General features: G+C 37.7%; 2 protein-coding genes and 1 long non-coding RNA gene across 4 annotated transcripts in view; 1 reads left to right on the forward strand and 2 right to left on the reverse strand.

Moving 5' to 3' along the window:
- Window positions 1-1736, reverse strand: part of LOC139964833 (A disintegrin and metalloproteinase with thrombospondin motifs 6-like) — a 43802-nt gene extending 42066 nt beyond the window's left edge. For both annotated transcript variants that reach the window (XM_071966843.1, XM_071966842.1), the window contains exon 1: window positions 1343-1736. In XM_071966843.1, the coding sequence (XP_071822944.1) occupies window positions 1343-1420 (78 nt within the window). In that variant the 5' untranslated portion in view covers window positions 1421-1736. The remainder of the gene's footprint in view (window positions 1-1342) is intronic.
- The window catches only part of LOC139964835 (uncharacterized), a 51237-nt gene that overhangs the window by 20277 nt on the left and 10115 nt on the right, over window positions 1-20845 (forward strand). Inside the window, exon 3 of the long non-coding RNA XR_011792106.1 lies at window positions 9125-9192. This is a non-coding gene — a long non-coding RNA (uncharacterized lncRNA). The remainder of the gene's footprint in view (window positions 1-9124; window positions 9193-20845) is intronic.
- LOC139964868 (uncharacterized) lies at window positions 12684-19970 on the reverse strand. The gene is made up of 7 exons (XM_071966923.1): window positions 19829-19970; window positions 18072-18181; window positions 17446-17596; window positions 16380-16597; window positions 15443-15533; window positions 14898-15022; window positions 12684-14374 (listed from the first exon to the last, which is right to left on the reverse strand). Exons 1-7 carry the CDS (start codon window positions 19896-19898, stop codon window positions 14054-14056), a joined length of 1086 nt encoding a protein of 361 aa, XP_071823024.1. The 5' UTR covers window positions 19899-19970; the 3' UTR covers window positions 12684-14053.

A 20845-nucleotide genomic window follows, 5' to 3' on the forward strand; every position in this document is an offset into this window, starting at 1 on the left:
GTACAGAACCGATCGGAGACAGAACAAAGCCTAGTACAGAGCCTTCATTCAATTGTTTTCTTTTTCTGTTTTAATGGTTTTCAATTTTGACTGAATAATCAGTCAACATGTGACCGGCCAGTGCAAGTCGGTAGAGACTTTGTGATATGAAGGGGGTCACATTATACAGTGGGTTATTCATATACACTCAAAGACGGCCTACTCACAGGCAAAATTTGGTACTGCTTGTTTACTCACCTCTATAATAACAATAAAACCAGAGAACCGGGACAATGCATTGTACATTACTGTAAAAAATTGCACCCGATTGAACCGAAATTGACACTGAATCAAAATGAATCATGGATGAATGGATGAGGACCTACTTGTACTCTTATGAAGCGAGGTTGACATTATGGTCACAGGGTGTGATCAAAGACACGGTCTAGTGTGGTATGTGTAACCTGTTCAAAGTATAAATTACCTACGAGGGATATTGCAACATAATCTTATAATGCAAACGGATACGACGCCGTTCACTAGCCCGTTAAATTTCGGGAAAAAGGGAGATGTTTTATTTTAAGAAATAAATCTGCAATGACTAGTGCAACGTTTCTGTAGTTGGATAAAACTTAAAGACAAGCATGCATGGCTTACGGCTTAGCCTACATTGTCTAGCAACATGTGATATATGTAAACTATACTCCTCTCCAAAACCTTCTTAGCCTCCCCCCCCCCCCCCCCTGCCAGCGATGGACGCAGCTTCTTTTGACACAAAAAGCTGGTCAGTGAAAAAATAACGCAACGCAACACAGCAAACATAGGCACATTCGCTATCGAGGAACACGTACAACATTAATGTTTTAAACAACCTCATGCCCTTGTTACAAACATAACATGGACATAACACATACACCAGGATCTTTCACGAAGACCAGAAGGCCGTGAAGGTTAACTAGCGAGACGTGAATACATCAGATGCATCGTTGATATTATGTGATCAAAGTATGGAACAAGTATGTTAGCAAAGTTCATCAAAAGGCTATAGCGTGTTATTGATCTTACCTCCCTCTCTCCCTCACCCCCCCCCCTCTCGTCTGTGCCCTTGAAGACTATGTGCTACCTAGATCCCTTTATGAAGCTAAGAAGTCGTGTTAAATGGAGTTTGACAAGATTATTGAGATAATCTATATATTTATCTTTATCTCTAGTTCCAATTCAATCTTTACTGCCCTCAGTATCTTTTCAGGGACCGTATGACAGTCTAAAAGGGTTATGAGAAGGTCACAATTGCACACTAGTCAAGACTATCACAACTATACAGTGGAAAATAGAGCCAAATTGAAGAGAGAAATGTACTCACCGGTATATGTCTTCCTTGGGAAAAAAATCCTCCAATAATTACACCGAATATAGTGGCTAGTTGCTTCAAACTCAACATGACGATCGGAAGAACGTGTTTAGATTTAAATTAAGAAAATGGAGAGAGATAACGAGATTCCCCCCAAAAAAGTTATTAGAACTTGAATACAAAATAAAAGAATAAATAAATATAACAAAATGTAATCGGATAAATATTCCACTCTGCTTCCTTCCAGGCAATAATTAAAATATCGGCGTCATATCAAATATATATAAAACGAAATTGTTTTCACGAGAGCCTCTTCTGCTATAGACACACACTCACTATTACTACATCAAGAAGCTGTTAATTGTTCGTTAAGGCACGTTCGAATAGTTACTAACCAATAGTAGTTGGCTCTATATATATACCTATATACCGGAACCGTTCACGCTTGTTCCAGTAACAAGGTAACGTACAATATCTAAGAAATCAAGTCTAAGATCAAGTCCCGCTCGTTATACCCACCCGGTGTAATGCGTGCGTGTATGTGGGTGGGTGTGTTTTAATTTGGACTATACCATTGATAATAGGGTTGGCTAAGTTCGTTCGCGAATAGAGTTATACCAGTTCTCACTCAATATGAATTGTTCGGATGTGAGCTTACGCATTGCTGCTATATTGTAGCTCTTATGTCAAATTAAATGACGAGGGGTAGCTCGGATGACTTATTAAGGTGAGGTGGGGGGGGGGGCGAGGTGGGTTAGGAAAGACCAAAATGGGAGGAGAAGAAGAGAAGAGGACAGGGGGAAGGGAAATGGTAGGTTAGGAAGGGAAGGGGAGAGGTGAACATGAGGGTGTTGATTAGAGAAGGTATGGAAGGGGAATGAGGGTGATGGGTGAGGGTAACGGAAAGGGAATGTGGGTAGGAGTGATGTTTATCCCTTAAATGTGGAAGAGGAAGAGAATGAAAACCACAAGAACAAACTGTTACCTACAGACAAAAGGGTACTGTTGGCAGGAGTATACTTCTCTTCCGAAGGTGAGAACCTACTGCTGGCGCATTTTGAAAACTTTTCAAGCTTTTGAATATTTTAGATAAAACCACCCAAACGTGACATGGCATTAATTATTTTTAATATCTATTTCTTTATTTCTATTTTTAATCAACTATTAATTACAGTTCAATATAACCGAGGAAGTGCGGTATAATTGGCTATTTATATATGCACGCATTCTAGCAGATAGTGGTATGAAATGTGGTCAGTTTCTGGGTCATGGTCAGTTATAGTAATTAGATCAACAGACAAAAGCTCATTAACTATTTATATTGTCACACATATTTGTCAGGAAACCCGTAAGAAGACAAACGAATTCTTCAGCGGAGTTGAAAGATATTACAAAGACATTCTTCTGTTAGGACAGAGGCTTGGATTACATTGGGGTGAGCAAAGTGGGTCCCGCGACCAAGTTTTAAAACCACTTTTTGCTGCGGGAAATGCGCGTGGGGGCCATTCTCATCTTTTACTAACAATATGATGTAAATGTGCCCAATTCTGTCAGTTATCTGGATTAGGTAAAAACTTTTCATTGTCGCACCGTCGTATGTCGTATATTTAGTCCTACATTCAAAAACTCAAAATAAATTAGGGAACAGTCACACTGTTACGGAAGCGAAGTGGTTACATATGCGTACCATGCATTGTAGTCCCCTAGCACCTCCCCTACCCCTCACACCTACCCACTAGATTTCAGAAGCACTATCCATAGAGGAACGGCCACATTATTGACCTTTTTAACCAGATCAAAAGAAGAACCAAATACGAAATTAAACGGTTCCATATCGGCAGGTATACAGGCTTCGTTTTGTATGACGAGTTTTCTCCTTTTCCGCGTATCTATATTCTTTACCCTACAGGCCGACAAAGTTTTACACTTTGAAGTCGAGGGATGATTTTGTAGATCTGTTGCTTTTTATAGTGATTGTATTTACATTTTAATAACTATCTCGCCATAAAGTTAAGGATCCATGGTATTTAAATCGTGAATTGGTGGAGAATACGGTGGTTCATGATAAAATTCTGAAATGAACATGAAAAAAAATGGCGGTGGTTGGGGGGGGGGGGGGGATTGTTTAGTCAGTGGTTCGAATTCTGATATCGCTGAACATGTTTTTTGCCCTTTTTCAAAGTTCGCTAATAATTTCACAGTCAGTTTTCTTATTATGTATTTGACAATGTTGGAGAAACAGGTTAACGGATAATGTATGTTATTTGATTTTTGTTTTTTTAAATTTATATTTGTCACTGGAAAATGCATTACCTGTTCCACTGAGCGTGAACTGGCGTAATAAAGTACTTTTAAAGCGTAAGGGCAACATATAGCATAACGAACGAGATTCAAGCACTATACGCTATGGCTTTCACACGCCGTTTGTAGATTTATATGATTGAATTACAATGCATGAAGTGCATTTCAAGTGATTTATTTTATTTTATTAGTGCCTCCCCCATTCCATGAACTTCAAATGATTTCCGATTTGACTCACGGTTAACGTTGCAGACTTGGCAATTAGTTGAAAGTCGTACTGTGTGGATAGGGTGTAAAGCGCAGACCTTATCATAATGTTATTTCTATCATATGAATATGTTGATTACAAATGGATTATTCATCCCGTAGGTGTTAAACATTGACATTTCAATGATTAACTTGGGAGATACCGGTTATGTGTAAGCGGAACTAGATATACGCAGTTAGAAACGTGATGTATGGAATGTATGCCACTACATGTCCGACCGCCTAAACATCATGCAACGACCTTCACAAAGTTTTCCACAAATTTCTCTTAATTGACTTTTATGTTCCCCCCCCCCCTTTCCCACCCCATCACCTCGACAAACCAATTCACATTGTGACGAAGCTGGCATGTAAGAGAAGTGTTGGTTGTCTTTGTTTATTCAAGTTTCAAGTTTAACCAAATGTCACTTGACAAAATGACAGGTTTGTGCCCAAAACTACCCACCCCCCACTAACCCCAACCTCCTTATACTTGGAGCAGTGAGCAGTTAGACTTGGAGCCTAGCGTGGGCAAGTTGATAACCTTCAGGAGAGAAGACTGCGGGGCCCTTACATATGTGTTCTGTTGTGTATGCGTGTAGGTGTATGTGTGTATATCTTTGTTGGTGTTTTGGAAACGACCACTTCTTGGTAATTCACGGTAATCTGCGAAGGCCGAGAAGGCGGAACGTTATCGAGTCTTATGTGTGAATGAGAAGTTAAAACAAAAGAGAGGTTTTACGATGAAATCTCTAGAAGCCTTGTTGAATCGTTGTTGAATCGTTTTTGGGAGTTGCAAGCAATAGAGCCTCACAGAATATGAAATGCTCAGATCTCTTAATTCTCCAGAAAAAATAAATAACTACACGATTTTTGCATGATTCCTGAAATTGTTCTCCCTTCTATAGGTTTAGCATTTCGGATAACATTTCTATTTATAAAGTTTCTTTCCTTCTCCCTATATTAAGACTCCTTTTTTTTTCAAATTTGTAACAAAAGAATGAAAGAAACCGATTTTTTTGAACACATGTAGCCCTTCATGTCGACAAGTTCCTGAGAACTCTTTAGAGGTTTAGAAATGTATTTCAAACGTAACTTTGATATAGAAAATACGTTTTTTCATATTTTTTATAGAAAATCATATCCAAAATATCTTATTCTATGAATATCACCACAGGGTGTTTCTTTCCCGATATGTGACAACCCCACCCACGCACGTGTGACCTTCATTATATGATGCTCTGCGTGCAAAACAAGCAGTAGACTATTATTAGAGAAACATACAGAATAAGTCACACTTTTGATGCAGAATTGAAACATGAGCCTACTCCTCTTTTTCATTCCTTTTTTTTTGGCAGCTTTCTCTAGTAGTTGTTCAATAAAAGGAAGAAAGAGTTCTTAAACATTCTGCATTATAGCTGACAAGTGTGATAGTTTCTTACTGGTATGCGAAGTGTTAGCTCAGTGGTTAACGCGGTGCCTTTCAATCATAAGGTCCCGAGTTCGAGTCACTCCAAGATTAATGTATGTCGTCCAGTTACAGAGTTGTTGACATTTGACAATTCATAATCATGGACGTTAAATGTGAATCTAAGAGACTGACTCTGGTCAGCTTGCGGCTTTGATAAGCCAATGTTGGCTCAGTCTTCGCGAGTTCCTGCTTGCAGGAGGATCTAAAATACAAAATAAATACATACTGTTCGATATTCCAACTTAATATATTCTTCATAATATTCTAACTAAAACTACACACACATATTGCAATGTGTCTCAATCTATACTCAATCTATACTCAATCTAACCGACTGATCACGTGGTATGAGCATTTTTTTATGGAACGCCAGAAAAGCTAATTTGGTATAATGATGATGTAACAAAAAGCTATGCCAATGTTCTAACAGGGAAACTCCCTGTTTCTAAGAGATTTGTACATATTGTTAAGTACCTCAAACCATTCACCCCAGTCATTTGAACCCGTTTTACAGTTTAGATGTTTATCCGGATGTTTTACAGTTCAGATTTAACACATATCACTTTATATGTAAGACTTATCTTTTTGTACATGGACATATATCTCGAAGCACCGATCATATCTCGTGAGTCTCTTTGGCGTTCCATACCAATTTGCTTTCCACAAGTCAACAGTAATGCGCTATATGCTCATTTGCCACAAACTGGTTGTATTAAACTCTTTTGTTTATCTTGATTATACCGTAAACGTTTGACAGTGTGCATCGATCACATTAGCTGTAACTTAAAGGTATATGCACATGTGTTGGCCCCAGTATGCTAGATATTCAAATATGGTCACCTTTGGTGAAAATTCTTAAACTGTTTCTTATTACCGTTCTTCGAGGAAATTTTCCTCATTGGGACATTCAGTCACCTTCTGTGTTCCTTAACAGTATCTGAGAACAATTTGGAGAGAAAAGACCTCCAGGAAAGTACTTTTTTTTTAAACTTCTAGCCATTATTGAGTGCTATAAGTTTGGGCCTATACTGACTACCTTTAAGTACCACCGGCAAAATCTCACAAGGATGCATGAACTTATCAGTATATATAGCTTCAGGGGTTTGCTAAATGAAACAATATGGCTTTATATTTAAATTTGTGGGACACATATAGGTATAAACGGTCGAAAACTCAAATTTTAATCAAGAAGGTAATCGAGACGTTGTAGCCATGTAGATAGGCCTATAGCTAAATTAGCAGATATCTGCGATCATTACATTTGGTAAAACTTAAGAAAATGATACAACATAACTAATACAGTTTCGAACGCCCTATATATGACTAAGTTAATTTCCCACTAGTCAAAGGAAACCTTTCACGTTTTGCCTGACTATGTAGGAACTGTGAATCAAACAAGGCGGTTGAGTATAGTTTTTTTCTTCCGCAACGAAAATGTGTCATTTTGAACTTGGTGTCTGTAAATAGCCATTTCCAATTAAAGAGCTGACGTTCTTTTGTTCCACAACAATGAAGTTTTAATTAACAATAGACGTCGATTGGTTTCATATACATTGGGGTAACCCCGTTAATAATCGTAATTTAGCAACGAGAAGAGGTTACACAGAATGATTGGCTCAGCTAGTTTGTAAACAAACGGACTGCCAAACTATGACTCATGATCTATCTTACTTGATACTGCATGGAATGTATTACAAAACAACGTTTTAACAAGTCACTCCTTCATTTTGAAGTCGAATCGAGTCATTTCCTGACTCGAATCGCTGTACAGTCTCATGGGGTGGGGTGCGGGTAGGGGTGGGGTGGGGTGGGGTGGGTGGAGGGGACTTCACAAAATCACTTTCGAGCATTTTCAGTTTGGAGAATGGTTGAATAGAATCGTGGACTCGTTAAACAAACTCTGTGACAGAAACGTCGACGTAAACACTTGTTAATTTCACCAATCCATCAGAACTGGACAAAAGTCTTTCTTCTTTTTTACTGATGTGGAAGCTCATTGGTGTATACTTTCACAGCTATTGCGTGGTTTTATCCATATGTATAATGTAGCCTAAATACAAAGAACGGTCACGTGATGGAAGTACGGGGAGAATGATGACTATATATCTTCAAGTCAAAATGCCAGTTATAACCCTTAGCATGAATGGCTGAATGATAAGAAGACACGAAAGACGATTTCACCCCGCGTACAACCTAGGGCATACATTCTCCAAATGGCCTGACATTTTTTCTATTTTTACCCCCGGGTCACGATTCTACTGACACCACCTGTAAACCCATATTGACAGCTAACTTCAACCATTCGACGGGATGCCAAGTTTAATTATGTGATGGGGTAGCCCTTTTCTGACCTAATTAATTGAAAAAAAAGTTAAAGAATGTAGCACAAATTTGGTGAACTTTTACCCGCTTCTCTCCGTCGCTTGCATGTCAAACGTCATCGTTGGAGACAACATGTGTTACTTCATTAGTGTTGGAACCAGATGTGCGAAACGCGGTTCTGATTACGATACAGCTTTGACCCCTGGAGAAGAAATACACCAAATATGTTATAGAATACCAACAGAAGAAATATAAAGACTCCGGGGTGGTCAATGTTTTGTGGGGGGTATATAAGAGAAGGTACCTCTCAGTCACCAAATGCATCGAAGGAAAAGTAAAAAAGCCAACAAAATAACAACATGAATCTCTCTTGAAGACGAAGTCAGCAATGTCAATGTGAAAATAGAAATTATAGAAGTGTTCTGTGGTTTTTTTGACAGCGGCATAGCAATGTTGTCACCTGTTGGGATGTTATTTTTGGCTATCTTTGAATGAAATATGAGATTATTAATCTTACTAAACGTCTTTGACATCTGATTATATTTGTGGTATAGTCACCCGGTGTCTAAGATATGTGGATATTTTCACTTTATAAACCGCCAAAGAGTTTCTACCTTTTTGTTGTTGTTGTTGGAGGAAACTGATTATGTCTGCAGAATGATCCTTCCTTTCGCTTTTATAATATATGTTTGAATAGAAACAATGTTGTCAGTTTGTTTCCTAAATGTCACCAGGCCTGACGAGAGGTGTTGGCGGGAGTAGAGAGGGGGGGGGGGGGTTACAGCTCCAGGGGCTTCGGTGTCAATTAGGGGACCGGGAGAATATAGTCCATGCATGATAAAGATTAGTTCATGTTCACAGTTTCATAATGTACTTATATAAGGACGGAAAGACGACTACTTCATGGGACGGGAGCGGGCGGGGGGAGGGGAGGCGTTAGGCTAGTGGTATGATTTCCCAGGGCACAACTGCATGGCTCTCCACATCACTGGTTTAAACTGTTTGAGCTGTTTTTTTTTATGTTTTCTTAAAACAAACATGGAGCACTTGTTGTTAGTCCACATTTTACCTATAGCTTTACAGAGGTCCCTATAACCAAGGCTAATGGCATTCAGTATGTTGGGCCGACTTCGGTATTAAAATGAATGCCTAATATCACAGCTAGCTGCCATTGTTTGGACCGAACCAAATCTCGAAGGAACAGACTTCTTATACAAAGCTTTTTCAGTGTCATTTGTTTAAGATAACCCACACTTCAGTATTTGGTGTACGTAAGTATTTGCACTTAAGACTACATGTATGTATGTATGTAGCTGATCGTTATACGTCATCGAGAAAATGTTCAGAGGATGGGGATGGGGCAGTCATTTTGTATAACGCACTCACGAAAAACCAACTTACACATTTATGTCTTTTCTCTCCTCTTTTTTAATATTTCCAATTACTTGAGGTAGAGGGACGAGATGCCTGATTGCGGATACAAATGATGACGTCATCGAGAAGTAAGCAGCGGAACACTAAGGTGAGTGTTTAGGGCAGGAAGGGGAAAAAACTTTTTTATTGTGTTTGGGAAAAGTACAACAGCGTTCCCTCAAGTATGATTGCCGTTCATAAGTTACAATCACACCACACGATGTGCCGGAATTTTTTCCCCCCTAAAATCATCATAATCGCTTTTCTGCCCCTCTAGACCATAAAATTTAGGTTAAATTCTAATAGTTTTTAACCTCAAAAGTTCAAGGCCAGTTTTATTGATTCACGCACTAATTAGTTAATGGATTTTTAGTGTTCTGTACCTTAACGTGTTTTTTTTTTCTTAAATAAAGTCATTAAACCAACTACAGAAGAAAAGAAAAGAAAAACTTTGTGTCGATAAGTGATATCCCTTTTTATAATCTGTTTATAATCTGTAGGTAAAAAGCTTCTTAGGCAAACAAAACCCAATTCCTGTTCTCCATTCAAGGTAAACTACCTGCTATAGTGGTTGCAGTAAAGCTCTTATACCACCTCATATCTAATTCATGGAACTTTGCTAGTATTTTACCATAAAACTAACAAAAGATTAAAAAAAAAATAGACAAACACAGAGGTGTACTTTCGTAGAGTTGGTGTTATTGACACCGACGTGAGTGGCCAAGTAGAAGACTTGAACAGGTAAATCACCGTTCAATGTCATGTCACGTAACGCGTTTGTTTACATCGGATAACTTCGAATGAACCTAAAATAACGATGAACTTAAAAAGTGCATCTTTATCACTATAAGTGCAAGTCACAAAGGGAGCTGGCATACCAAGGGGGTGAACAAGGGGGGGAGGTCTGTTTCAGGTAAATGGGTCCGGGAAATGTCGGTTGTATCGCCCCCTCCCCCTGTTTCCAACCCAAAATTAAAAGTAGTTATTAGCACAATGTTGCGTGTAGAAATAATTATAGAAAGTTTAATTCCACGACACTTCATAAGAGTCAAGTCTGGTAACACCGTGAACAGTCTGAAATGTTCATAGCCCCCACCCCAAACAGATTTAAATCTCGTGTACGTCTGTTCCTTGATGAGGGTGGTCCCAGTGGGGTGGGGAACAAGTGGGCTATGTGGGTGGGGAGAGGCGCATCTTATCAATGGTAGTAAATGTCTTAGGGAGATGATGCTGGTTGCAGTCGTTGACCGTGATACTATATGTCACATATGCTATTACTTTTAATTGGTTAGTGGATTTTAGTGGTGTTAGTCACGCTGGACTGTAACCAAAGAACATTGCACTAATATTGTTTGCGGTAAATTAGTGCTTGCAAAAAATGATGCAATACTGCTTAGCTATTATAGTCGTTTGACAACTTAAGCTATATTAAAAACCACATCGCGGATTTGGGTATATGTGATTTTTCTGAGTCATGTGACCTTTTTGTAAAGACTTCGCATCCTTCCATGGAGTCTAACCAAAGCAGTCGTTTGACCGAATATCACTCACATAGCTGTAGATACACCGATAACTTCTATCTACATTGCTGAAAAACTAACTAAATAAAAAACAAATCATGGCTCAGTCGTTTTATGACCAATTGAATCCAAGTATTTAGCCCGAGGGACATCCCCCTTCCTTCCTCAAGAACAACGACAGATGAGTGAGCTGGGGTTGATGTTTACATGTTCATTTAAAGTTATTGTTACTCAGTTATGTCATTATCGTTATTAAATGTAAGATTTCTACGTTATATATAATTCTTCTGTTTCTTTCGTCCCCTTTTACCTCTCTTTGACTTTGATAAGTTCCGCCAATAATTTCAGGAACTTCAGTTAGAAAAAGAGTGTTGGAATGCAACGACCATAACTAGGACAATGCACTAGGTTGATTATCTATTCAAGGATTCATATACGTGTGAATGGTAACAAATAAATTGTTGTGACGTCATAATCGTGTCGCTTCAATGGTTCCGGTAAAATAGTCGTCAGTGGGTGACAACTCCATGATGGTTTGAATATATATATATATATGTATATATCTGTGCAATACCTCTGTATCTGGTATATGCCTTAGATATATACCGGTAACTCGTTGTTAGGTCAAATTGTAGAGTGCCATACCGTATTGTATATATATAAGAATTAACTTTACTGATGCTTCTTGCAGTATATATATATGGTATAGCGTATAACCTGAGTATGCATGGAGGTAGTTGTCCTTCCACTTGGGGGGGGGGGGGGTGAGTGCCTGACTAATCAAATCGGGATGGATGGATGGAACAGTCAAATTGTAGCCGAAAAGTTCCCTTCCCAGTCTACTTCAGTTATCGAGGTAATGTAGTGGAGCAACTGTTGACATGGATGCCCTCTATACTCCCACCCCCAATTGCCCCCACTTCCTGCCACTTCAAGCCACACCCTGTCCTTTTTCGTTCCCAAAATCACAAATTATTTAAGTAAGGATAGAAAACAAAATCGGAAAACATATGAATATACCAATCAAGCATTGTTTTAAAAAGAGGAACCGGATGTATGACGTCATGATCACGTGGATTAAAACGATGTCCGTATATGGCTTTCCGATTATATCGTGTATATATGGGGAAGGTTGGGTGCAGATTATTTAAGGATTTAGTCCTGTCGAATTCCCCAGAATTCTCTCTAATAATGGTTTATATAATTAAATTCCAGTTGCTCTTTATTTGTTCTTCTAACAAAAGATTAAATACCGATATTATCTTGTCTTTAGGTTTGCACTAATAATTGTCTGCGGTTTGTTAATAGATTGATATGTCACGAGTTAATTGTTATCAGTGTGTTTAGCATTAATTATTTTCTATTTGTTTAAGAAACTTTAAATAGCCATAACGTTCGAGTAGCGTTGAGGGATTCTTTGTGGGTAAAATTCTGTCATTGACATCCAAAAAATCAAGTAATAATAATGCACAGGGCATATACTATTTTGCAACACTGTTTAACCTCGTAAAGTTATGTAGGACAGATTGTGTAAAGATAAACGTATGATTATATTCTTGTTGATTCACTCTGTGGAATGCTTTTCATTTTTTTGGGTATATAAATATTTTTAGCTTGATGACTGTGTCACCATCATAAAATTATAATCCGTATATCTACACTACACGCTAAGAACGATGTAGCAAAAATTGCCCAACATTGAAGAATATAATTACTAGAAATTGGGGAAACATAGCACGTGAAACTTTTTTAGCATTTTTTGCTTAACTGTGTTTAGCACAGGTTTTTCCTAAACTTTTGGGTAACATTTTTCTTAAAAATTGGGCAAAACTTGAGTTGCTAAACTATGGGCAATGTCACATTTACCCAATATTTATGAAAATTTTTACCAAAAAGTTTAGGAAAAACCTGTGCTAAACACAGTTTAGCAAAAAGTGCTAATAATTCTTACGTGCTATGTTTCCCCAATTTCTAGCACTATTATATTCTCCAATGTTGGTCACTTTTTGCTACAGTTGATTTTTAGATTATACAGCAATTACAAACATGCAAATCAAATCACAGAATGGACCAAAGTAAGTTTCTGATTCGCAAACTGCTTTATTTTTCACTTTCTCTTAAGCAACATTTTGCAATTTATACAATTTCTCTTGCAGTTACTTATTGTTTTGTTTTTTATCTTGTGATATAAGTTTTAAGTGTATCTGCACATATATAATATGAATACATAAACATTCCCCAAAAGAATTTATCACTTGGGTTTAAATTGAACAAGCAAAAATGTGATACCAAAAAATTAAAAATTGTTATCATTCACTGTAAAATGTAGCCTGTAAATTTTGTAGAGTTTGCAAGTAAACCAGGCCTGAAATCTTTGACTAACATGGCAAGAGTTTGATGATGTTAATGAAATTCCTTTTCATAGTGGGTCATCCCTTTCACTACTCTATTTAATTGAAAAATGTAATATAAACCCTAATATCGTTGTTGTTGTTATTATTATAACTGTTTGTTTTTCAGGAGGTGGTAGATGTTAATTGACAGTTTTAACAAACATATCTAACAATTAAGTTTTCATTGCAATGCTAGGTCAGGAAAATCTCAGGGCCTGGAACACAATACATGGAGGGCTTTTGAAATTGAGCTATATATATCCAAATGCTTCTTGACTTTGCAATCCCTGCATGTGCAGGCAGAGTACCTAAGTTTTTATAGCCTCTGCTGATGTCAACTTATGATATACTTCATATCTCATATTAAGTATCTATGCCTCAATAAAGAATTCATCAAAATAACAGGTTTATCAATACCACTCTATCTGAGGACTTCAAAAACCCAACAACAATATGATTTCACACGATGTATACTAATTAAGAAACCAATCAATTAAACAACAATGTTGACCAACAAAACCCACCATATTCCTGATGGTCAGAGACTTGAATCATTCATGTAGTTGAACTAATAAATCATTATATGGTAATTACATGTTATGTTGATCAAACTTACAATGTATAACCCATGAAATATCTTTATGCTGACTGTCGATCAAGCTAATTAATTGTAATTAACTATCATACTATTTGTGATGTCAAACTAGTCAGTCATGTAGCTTACATAATAAATCAGTACCAACATGGCAATGGTAACCAAACCAATCAGTCATAAACAATGATACATAATATCACAATCAAACTATTCAATCATAATCAACTGCTATATTAATAATAATATTCAGGTAAACAATTCAATCTTAAACTATCAAACTAGTCAAGTCATGTTGAATGAAAGTGATAAACTAACACATAATATTCATGAAAAGCGAACTTAATCATTACAACAAACAAAGTCCATTATAGAACTTACAACAGAAAAGTTACAAACCAACACAGTAGAACAGGGTTATCAATGCAGGCAGTTACACGTAATAGCAGCTGGTGGTATAATACTTTACATTGAGTTGTAATAGGCACGGAAAGCCTTCACAGAGCTTATTTCCTTTGTGATAGCTGTGTTCAACTGATAAATAATGCTTTGCAGAAATTGCCATGATGCCTCACAGTCAGGCTGATACTCAATATCGAACACAAAGTGCATCTTGAAGCATGTGTCAATGGCTTTCAACAGTGAGGTTGCAGGTAGAGCCTTTCTCTCAATCAGCACAAAAAATTGACGAGACTTCTGCTTTAAGTCCCAAAGAACTACATGAAATGGCTGTGGATGTACCGTTTCATCTATATCTCCACAAAAGGACTTGATGTTTGTCACGTTCTGTAATGATAAAGGATGTATAAATCATTCACATAAATGCTGACTGAAAGAGAGACACAGCTGACCAACAGACAGACAGACAACAGACTAATGGCAGATATAACGATGGAAAAAGTGTAGGCCAATAATTTATTTCACGATAACCATAATAAAGTTTTGTTATTAGCATAAATGAATGCATATCAGACAAATGGCTTACTGATATTGGCAACTGAGTAGACATCACTGTAATGAAAAACATTGACAATACTAAACATTTTGTGGCACCAAAATTCATGATATCCCCTGTTGACCGATGATACCATCAAAGATATGAAAAAGCTTGTGATGCTGACCTTGAAGTATCAATATCTACTAACTGTGTAATAACAAATAATGCTACAAATATTGTGGAGAAATCTTGGTTTAACAGCATATTGTGGCATATCACAAGTGTAGCTTCACATGGTCATAGGGTGCCAGCAGATTTGCATAAATATCCAGCCTACATCATATATGAACTGAATGAATATTCAATACTTACAGATCGGATGTCTATGAATGCCTTTACACCGGCAGAAACTGACATAGATCCTCTGCCCTTCTTTCTCTTGTGCCGACTCTGAAATACATATGGCAGAGCAAAAAATCCAAGTTCCTCTTCTGTCACTGTCAAAACGCAGAAAATAAAAATGTAAATATAGACTGTTATACGAACTTGCAGGGTTTTATAAATAGTTGCATAAACCCCTCCTGAGTGCACTGCCCTTAATCATGGGTTGCCATTTCCATTTTACTGCAGGGATGGGATGCCCAAATATTTAGGGGTGAAAAATATATGCTAAAACATAAGTCAAAGGCAGCTGATTAAGGGAATTGCTCAATGTGTGTGTCTCCTGTGTGTGTCATATGAACCTTGAATTTACCAAGGTTTTACAATTGGTAATATAGACAATTACATCCTTCTTTTCACACACAAACACACACATACTTCATACTATTAGCCAAAAGCTGTTTGTCTAAATTTTTCTCCTTTGGTAACATTACACAAAACTTTTTTACTGGTTTGTGATGCTTAATCCAACTTACAAAGTGTGCAGTCCCAAGGAAGTTCTTTCATCCATCCTGGAAAGTTCTTTTCCGTATATGATAAAATGACCTTGCAGACAGCTGGCCACTTCTGGAAAATGGAATGGAATGGGAAATAATTTGGTAAATCACTGATTGCACTGACGTAATGCTGAGGTTATAGTGCAATGTCAATCACACAAAACTACTAGAAAGACACAATGCAAAAAGGCATTGAGAAACAAGAAATTGTAGTTAAAGCACATATCAGGAATTTAGGCATGAGAAACGGTTTTTCACCAGAAGGATAACTTGCCATTCGTTCCAATCGTTCAAATCACAAATTGGAGAAAGTAGACCATAACTACATATGTTTGCAGCATTTTCTTGCAGAATTGGTGCATTTAATCTTTCAGCTTTGACTCAGCAAAACTGTGTATTCATCTTTTTGGAGAATACCGGTTAGTCTTATTTCAGCTTGTCACACTGCATATATCTGTAGGCCTATACCTAATCCTTCATTTACCACCCCTGTAATGATGTGCATGAAGCCTGAATGAATTTGCAAGGGCAGCCAAAATGTAAAGTATTACAATAAGACATATATTTGTCTTCCAAACTCAACCATTACCATTTGTGAATTAATAGCACAAACCTGGTATCAGGTCATCAATGCTCCAAGATGTTGGAAACATCAACAATCCTTACAAAATGGGTCAAACAGCTATTATCAAGGAATGTTCTGAGTCAATCACTGTTTAGCACAATATTCTTAAAAGTTATGTTAAAGTTGCATTCTTTCTATGCTCCAAGCACAATTAATTCAAGAGCACTGTCATTGAGACATAAGAACCCTCCCATTCTCAACAGCTGTGACTTAGAAAACAGCTACTTCCATAAAACATCACAAAAGATAAGCTGCAGAGGTAGAAATTAATGAACAAACCCATTCATCCTAGTAGCATTTACAATATGCTGACTTTTCAATACTTACCATGCCTGGAAGTAGTATCTTTGGATACTCCACAAGAGCTTCTTTGAAGCCTTTTGATTTGATCAGCATCTGTCTTCTCTTTGCTGTCTTTAGCATGTACTCTTCCATAGTAGCACGTGGCTGCTCATTATGTTGAAGCCACGTCTTCATCTTTTGGGTGTCCTCCTCAGACACAGAATCATCTGAAATCAGAATGCAAAAATGCATAGTGGTTTTAATTAGGTAATAATAGGGTTCTATGGTCCACCTACAACTAAATATGAGATCTGACTAAGCTTCTAGTCTTGAGCACATACACACATGCATATGCCCACGCATACACACACACACACATAAGCCACTATGAATGCATATGCTTCTCTTTACATTGAAACCATAAAACTAAGTTGTGATGAAACTTAATGTGAGCACCGAAATAGACAGATACTATTGGTTGAGGAAAACATTTCTTATTGTAACACTACTTTTTGAAGACAGCAATGTGATCTGAATGTAGTGAAATTCAATGCACAATTTTTTCTTATATTAACACCCCACTACCAGGTTACTCCTATTTGCTCATCCATCCAGGCTTTTTCCAGATATTAATGGAGTGCTAAGATTCAAATCCCCAAGTCCACCTTGAACCCCTCCCCCCCCCCCAATTCACATCAACATCAGGATTAAAAACTGTGTTAGTGTGAAACATTATTCTTGCAGCACAATGAATCTTTCCTTACATATCAACATGTTCACTAAAAATTAACCAGCCAATTGGGACCCCCTTCCATCTACCAAGAGAATAAAAAAAAACATTTAGAAATTGTTCAACTGCCTAATGTGGGTGAATTTTCTCATTCTCTACACTCCCTAACAGCTCCTATAACCCAAGGGGTTCAAAACCTTTCATAAACCTATGGAACATCCCAAGTTTGCAATACAATAATGCTTTCTTATCAAGGTTCTTTCTTTATTCCCCCACCCTACCCTTCACTGGTGAGGGGCCCTTCAATTCAGTGTTGACTAAGTTACTCAAGTGTTTCACACTCACCAGTGTCTTCATCATTATCATGCTTGCCTTCTGGTGATGTTGCTTCTTCAGTTGTGCTGTATTTCTTCACTCGTTTTCTACTGTATTTAAGATGCTCTTCCAACCAACCGCTCGCTGGTCTCCCACTGGTGCCTTTAGTGTAAAATGCCTCCTGCAAAATGAAATACCACCAATTTCACAATTAACTATACCAATCCCTTCAAGAAGTTAAACATATCTGCAATAATGTGTTTACTACAATAATTCCCTTTTTACTTGACACTGGTTATCAAATATTACTTGATGTTTTGTAAGTATGCCCACATCTGGTGCAAAATTTGAGTCTATTTGGATATTTCCTGTGGCAAATCCAGCACAGGGGGTACAATATGCACCAACAGATAGTGTCACTCTGGCCTATAAGTAGATAATAACCCCCCCCCCCCATCCACACACATCCATTGGCCCCCTCACACTAGTTTTGTTCCAGTTCCGGAATGAATGCCATGTATGTATTTTAAATGACCAAGAAGAGCTTCTACACTTGCCTCTTGTAATGTAGCCAGACACTTGAAGCATACTAATAACATGATAGTAACTATAAGTAGTAAAGTAAAGTATGCAGAAACAGTGGTTTTAATACTAACATAGCTTTTCAATCTGTAGGCAAACTTGACACGGAGCCCAACTTTTGGAATCAGCTCTTTCAGTGAAGTTTCATCAAGAAGTTTGAATGATTCAAGGTCGATCTCATTGTCTGAAAGAAACAACAAACAAGAAAGAAAACATTATTACTTTAAAACCTATTCATATTTATGTGAATAATGTGATCAAAACAATTTGAGAAAACTACTGACCAATGTTTGAAATTGGTAACCTAGGTGGCTTTAAAAGACCAACTGAATGCAAATTAAAGAAAACATAGACCACCATACTGTACCTGTAAATACTAACAAAGCACAAGCCAACTCCTGAATAAAAAATCAAAACAAGCAAACTTGTCAGCTGTCCATTTTTCTTCCAGAGATGTGCCCCTGTCGGGCGGTTCCCCCGCCCTAGGAATTTCCGCCTGGCAATAATTAAAAAATCCCGCCCGGCGCTTTATATCTACTTGGTGCGGGCAAATCTCTACCGTAGAGGCCTATTCCTGATAGAAAATTCAAAATTCTACTTTTAATAGTTTCTTATAATTTTCCAAAAACCAATCTTATTATCATGATAGTCATGCAAACTACAATAACAAACTTTCATAATGCATCGGTTCATATAGTTAGCCTACATAGGCCTACAATCGCCAACATACTTTGCGCGTAACCAACCTACAGCTATTGTAGTATTGTACGTGTTACTATTTGCCGCACAGCAGATTCATAACAATGAAACAGAGCAGTCTCAGTTTAATATGCAAGTTCTATTTGATTACACTATACCTATTGTGCGCTGCACTTTTGAGGCTAGATGTACAACAGCGAAACTGCTGTACATAGTAGGTTTGGATTTTGACTGATTTTGCCAATTTATCAATGTAATCTAATCACTATATTTGTGCTGCTAATTAGATAGTTTAATAAAGAAATGTTTACATCAAATCGAGGAACAGACTAGGCCATACAGGATGAACACCGATTGGGAATTGAAATACTGTAGCAACTCACAATACTTAACGGTTTTCAAATAAGTACATGATTTATTCTTAAACTTACAGATTTTCCTTAAAGAACTCGAAAAACGGGTAATTGTCCTTTTCATTCACACAATGTCGGCCTAGGTCAAATGTTATACAGGCTTGAGCTTTACAAAGTGGTCATGCATGGGACACCCCCTCCCCCAGTGGCAGCAACTTCCCAATAAGACTAGAGGAAAATAACTAAACCATAACTGAGTGGTGATATAGCATACTTGCGGTAGGCTGGGCTAAGGCCTGGTCTTATGTTGGACCTCCAGTAATCCAGCATAGCTAGCCTATTACAGGTCTCAATTGCAACCTACGCCTAAGCAACATTTAAACTGGTAAAAACTCTGTAACTAGGCCTAGGCTAATCATGGTGTTAGGCTCACCAAATCATCACTATCACAAAGAATGAGTACGAAATGTCTGGCCAAGACTAGGCCCTTGGTGCATACTTTCGGTGGAGCGTGACCACAGTTTCTGTGTACTAGCCTAGCCCATTATCATATTCATAACATAAGACTTCACATTACAACCTAACACTAATAATACATACCTACTTGCTAAGCTAAAATTTAAAACGTTACTGTTACTACTTCTAGGCTAACGTATATGCCTACAACAAATAGTAACGGCGACCTAGCCTCGCGTTAGGCCAACGGACGGAAGTTAAAATCGTGTATGCCGCACATGCATAGTTTTACGGTTTTGGCGAAGGAAATTACAAATAACTACCTTCAAAAGTCTCTATTAGCTCATCCATTCCCCATCTGGTGAGAATTGATTTGACTTCAGGCTCTGACATGATGAATTACGGCCATAGAGCAAGTATTACGACAAATCACCGTTCGCTTTTCGGAGCTTGATACTGCGCACAGGTACGGTATGGCGCGATTGCAGTGCAGAACAATGAGGGCCAAACGAATTTGTTGCACGCAACACTCTTTGTGCTCAACTATTTGGCACAAACCCTTTGCTAAGTGCATGAAGCAACATTTTGCTTACGAACATAGTAATTGACTCTCAGGAGTTGGGCAATTTTTGCCAAAAAAATTATTACCCAACTAAATTTGCCCAACAGTTCTTAGCGTGTATTCTACTAACCCGGGTAGGAGGAGTGGGGGTGAGGCGGAGTGGAATTTTCTTGATGTCGTTGGTTATCCTGTTATAGTTTGACTCTCTTTCATACCGTTCTGTACGTTTAAATATTTTGAAATTATCTTCATGATCATACACGGTGACATTTTTTTTTTGGAGGGGGGGGGGGGGGGGCTATGATCAACTACAAACAGTACACAATCGATGCCGCCCACCAACCGTAAACTTGATCCTGTGTATAGTTGATAACTATATTCCCTGGCGGAATCGTGGTTCTTACTTGACATATATGCCGTCATGATTATATATACGGTTAATCGGTTACGCTCTCGGTGTATAAGGGGATTGAAATTAAGAGTTAAGTTATAAATTGGTATTAAGTGACTTTTTCTTAAAAATTTTTTTTTAATATTTTAAATGATCTCCATTCCGACACTCTTAATTCGACAGAGTGAGAATGTCACTCTTGCCGAAAGATTGGCTGTACGCAAAAGTAGCTCTAAAACTATAGAAATTCCGCTAATACTGTAGGATTTCACTCTTACTAAGAAGTCGCAGTGGTGCCAACTCCTGAAATATCGACCAGATACTTTAAACATTAATCACATACACAAAATCAAAACGGGAAATTAAAAAACAAAAACAACAGCAACG

Source organism: Apostichopus japonicus, chromosome 23, assembly GCF_037975245.1.
Source record: "Apostichopus japonicus isolate 1M-3 chromosome 23, ASM3797524v1, whole genome shotgun sequence".
Taxonomy (NCBI): domain Eukaryota; kingdom Metazoa; phylum Echinodermata; class Holothuroidea; order Aspidochirotida; family Stichopodidae; genus Apostichopus; species Apostichopus japonicus.

Coding starts and splice junctions, on each gene's coding strand:
- LOC139964868 (XM_071966923.1), bottom strand. CDS start 19,898: ATGTCAGAGCCTGAAGTCAAATCAATTCTCACCAGATGGGGAATGGAT. Junction 17,597..18,071: donor CCTACAGATTGAAAAGCTAT/GTTAGTATTAAA, acceptor TTCATTTTGCAG/GAGGCATTTTACACTAAAGG. Junction 15,534..16,379: donor CAGCATATTGTAAATGCTAC/TAGGATGAATGG, acceptor TCCATTTTCCAG/AAGTGGCCAGCTGTCTGCAA.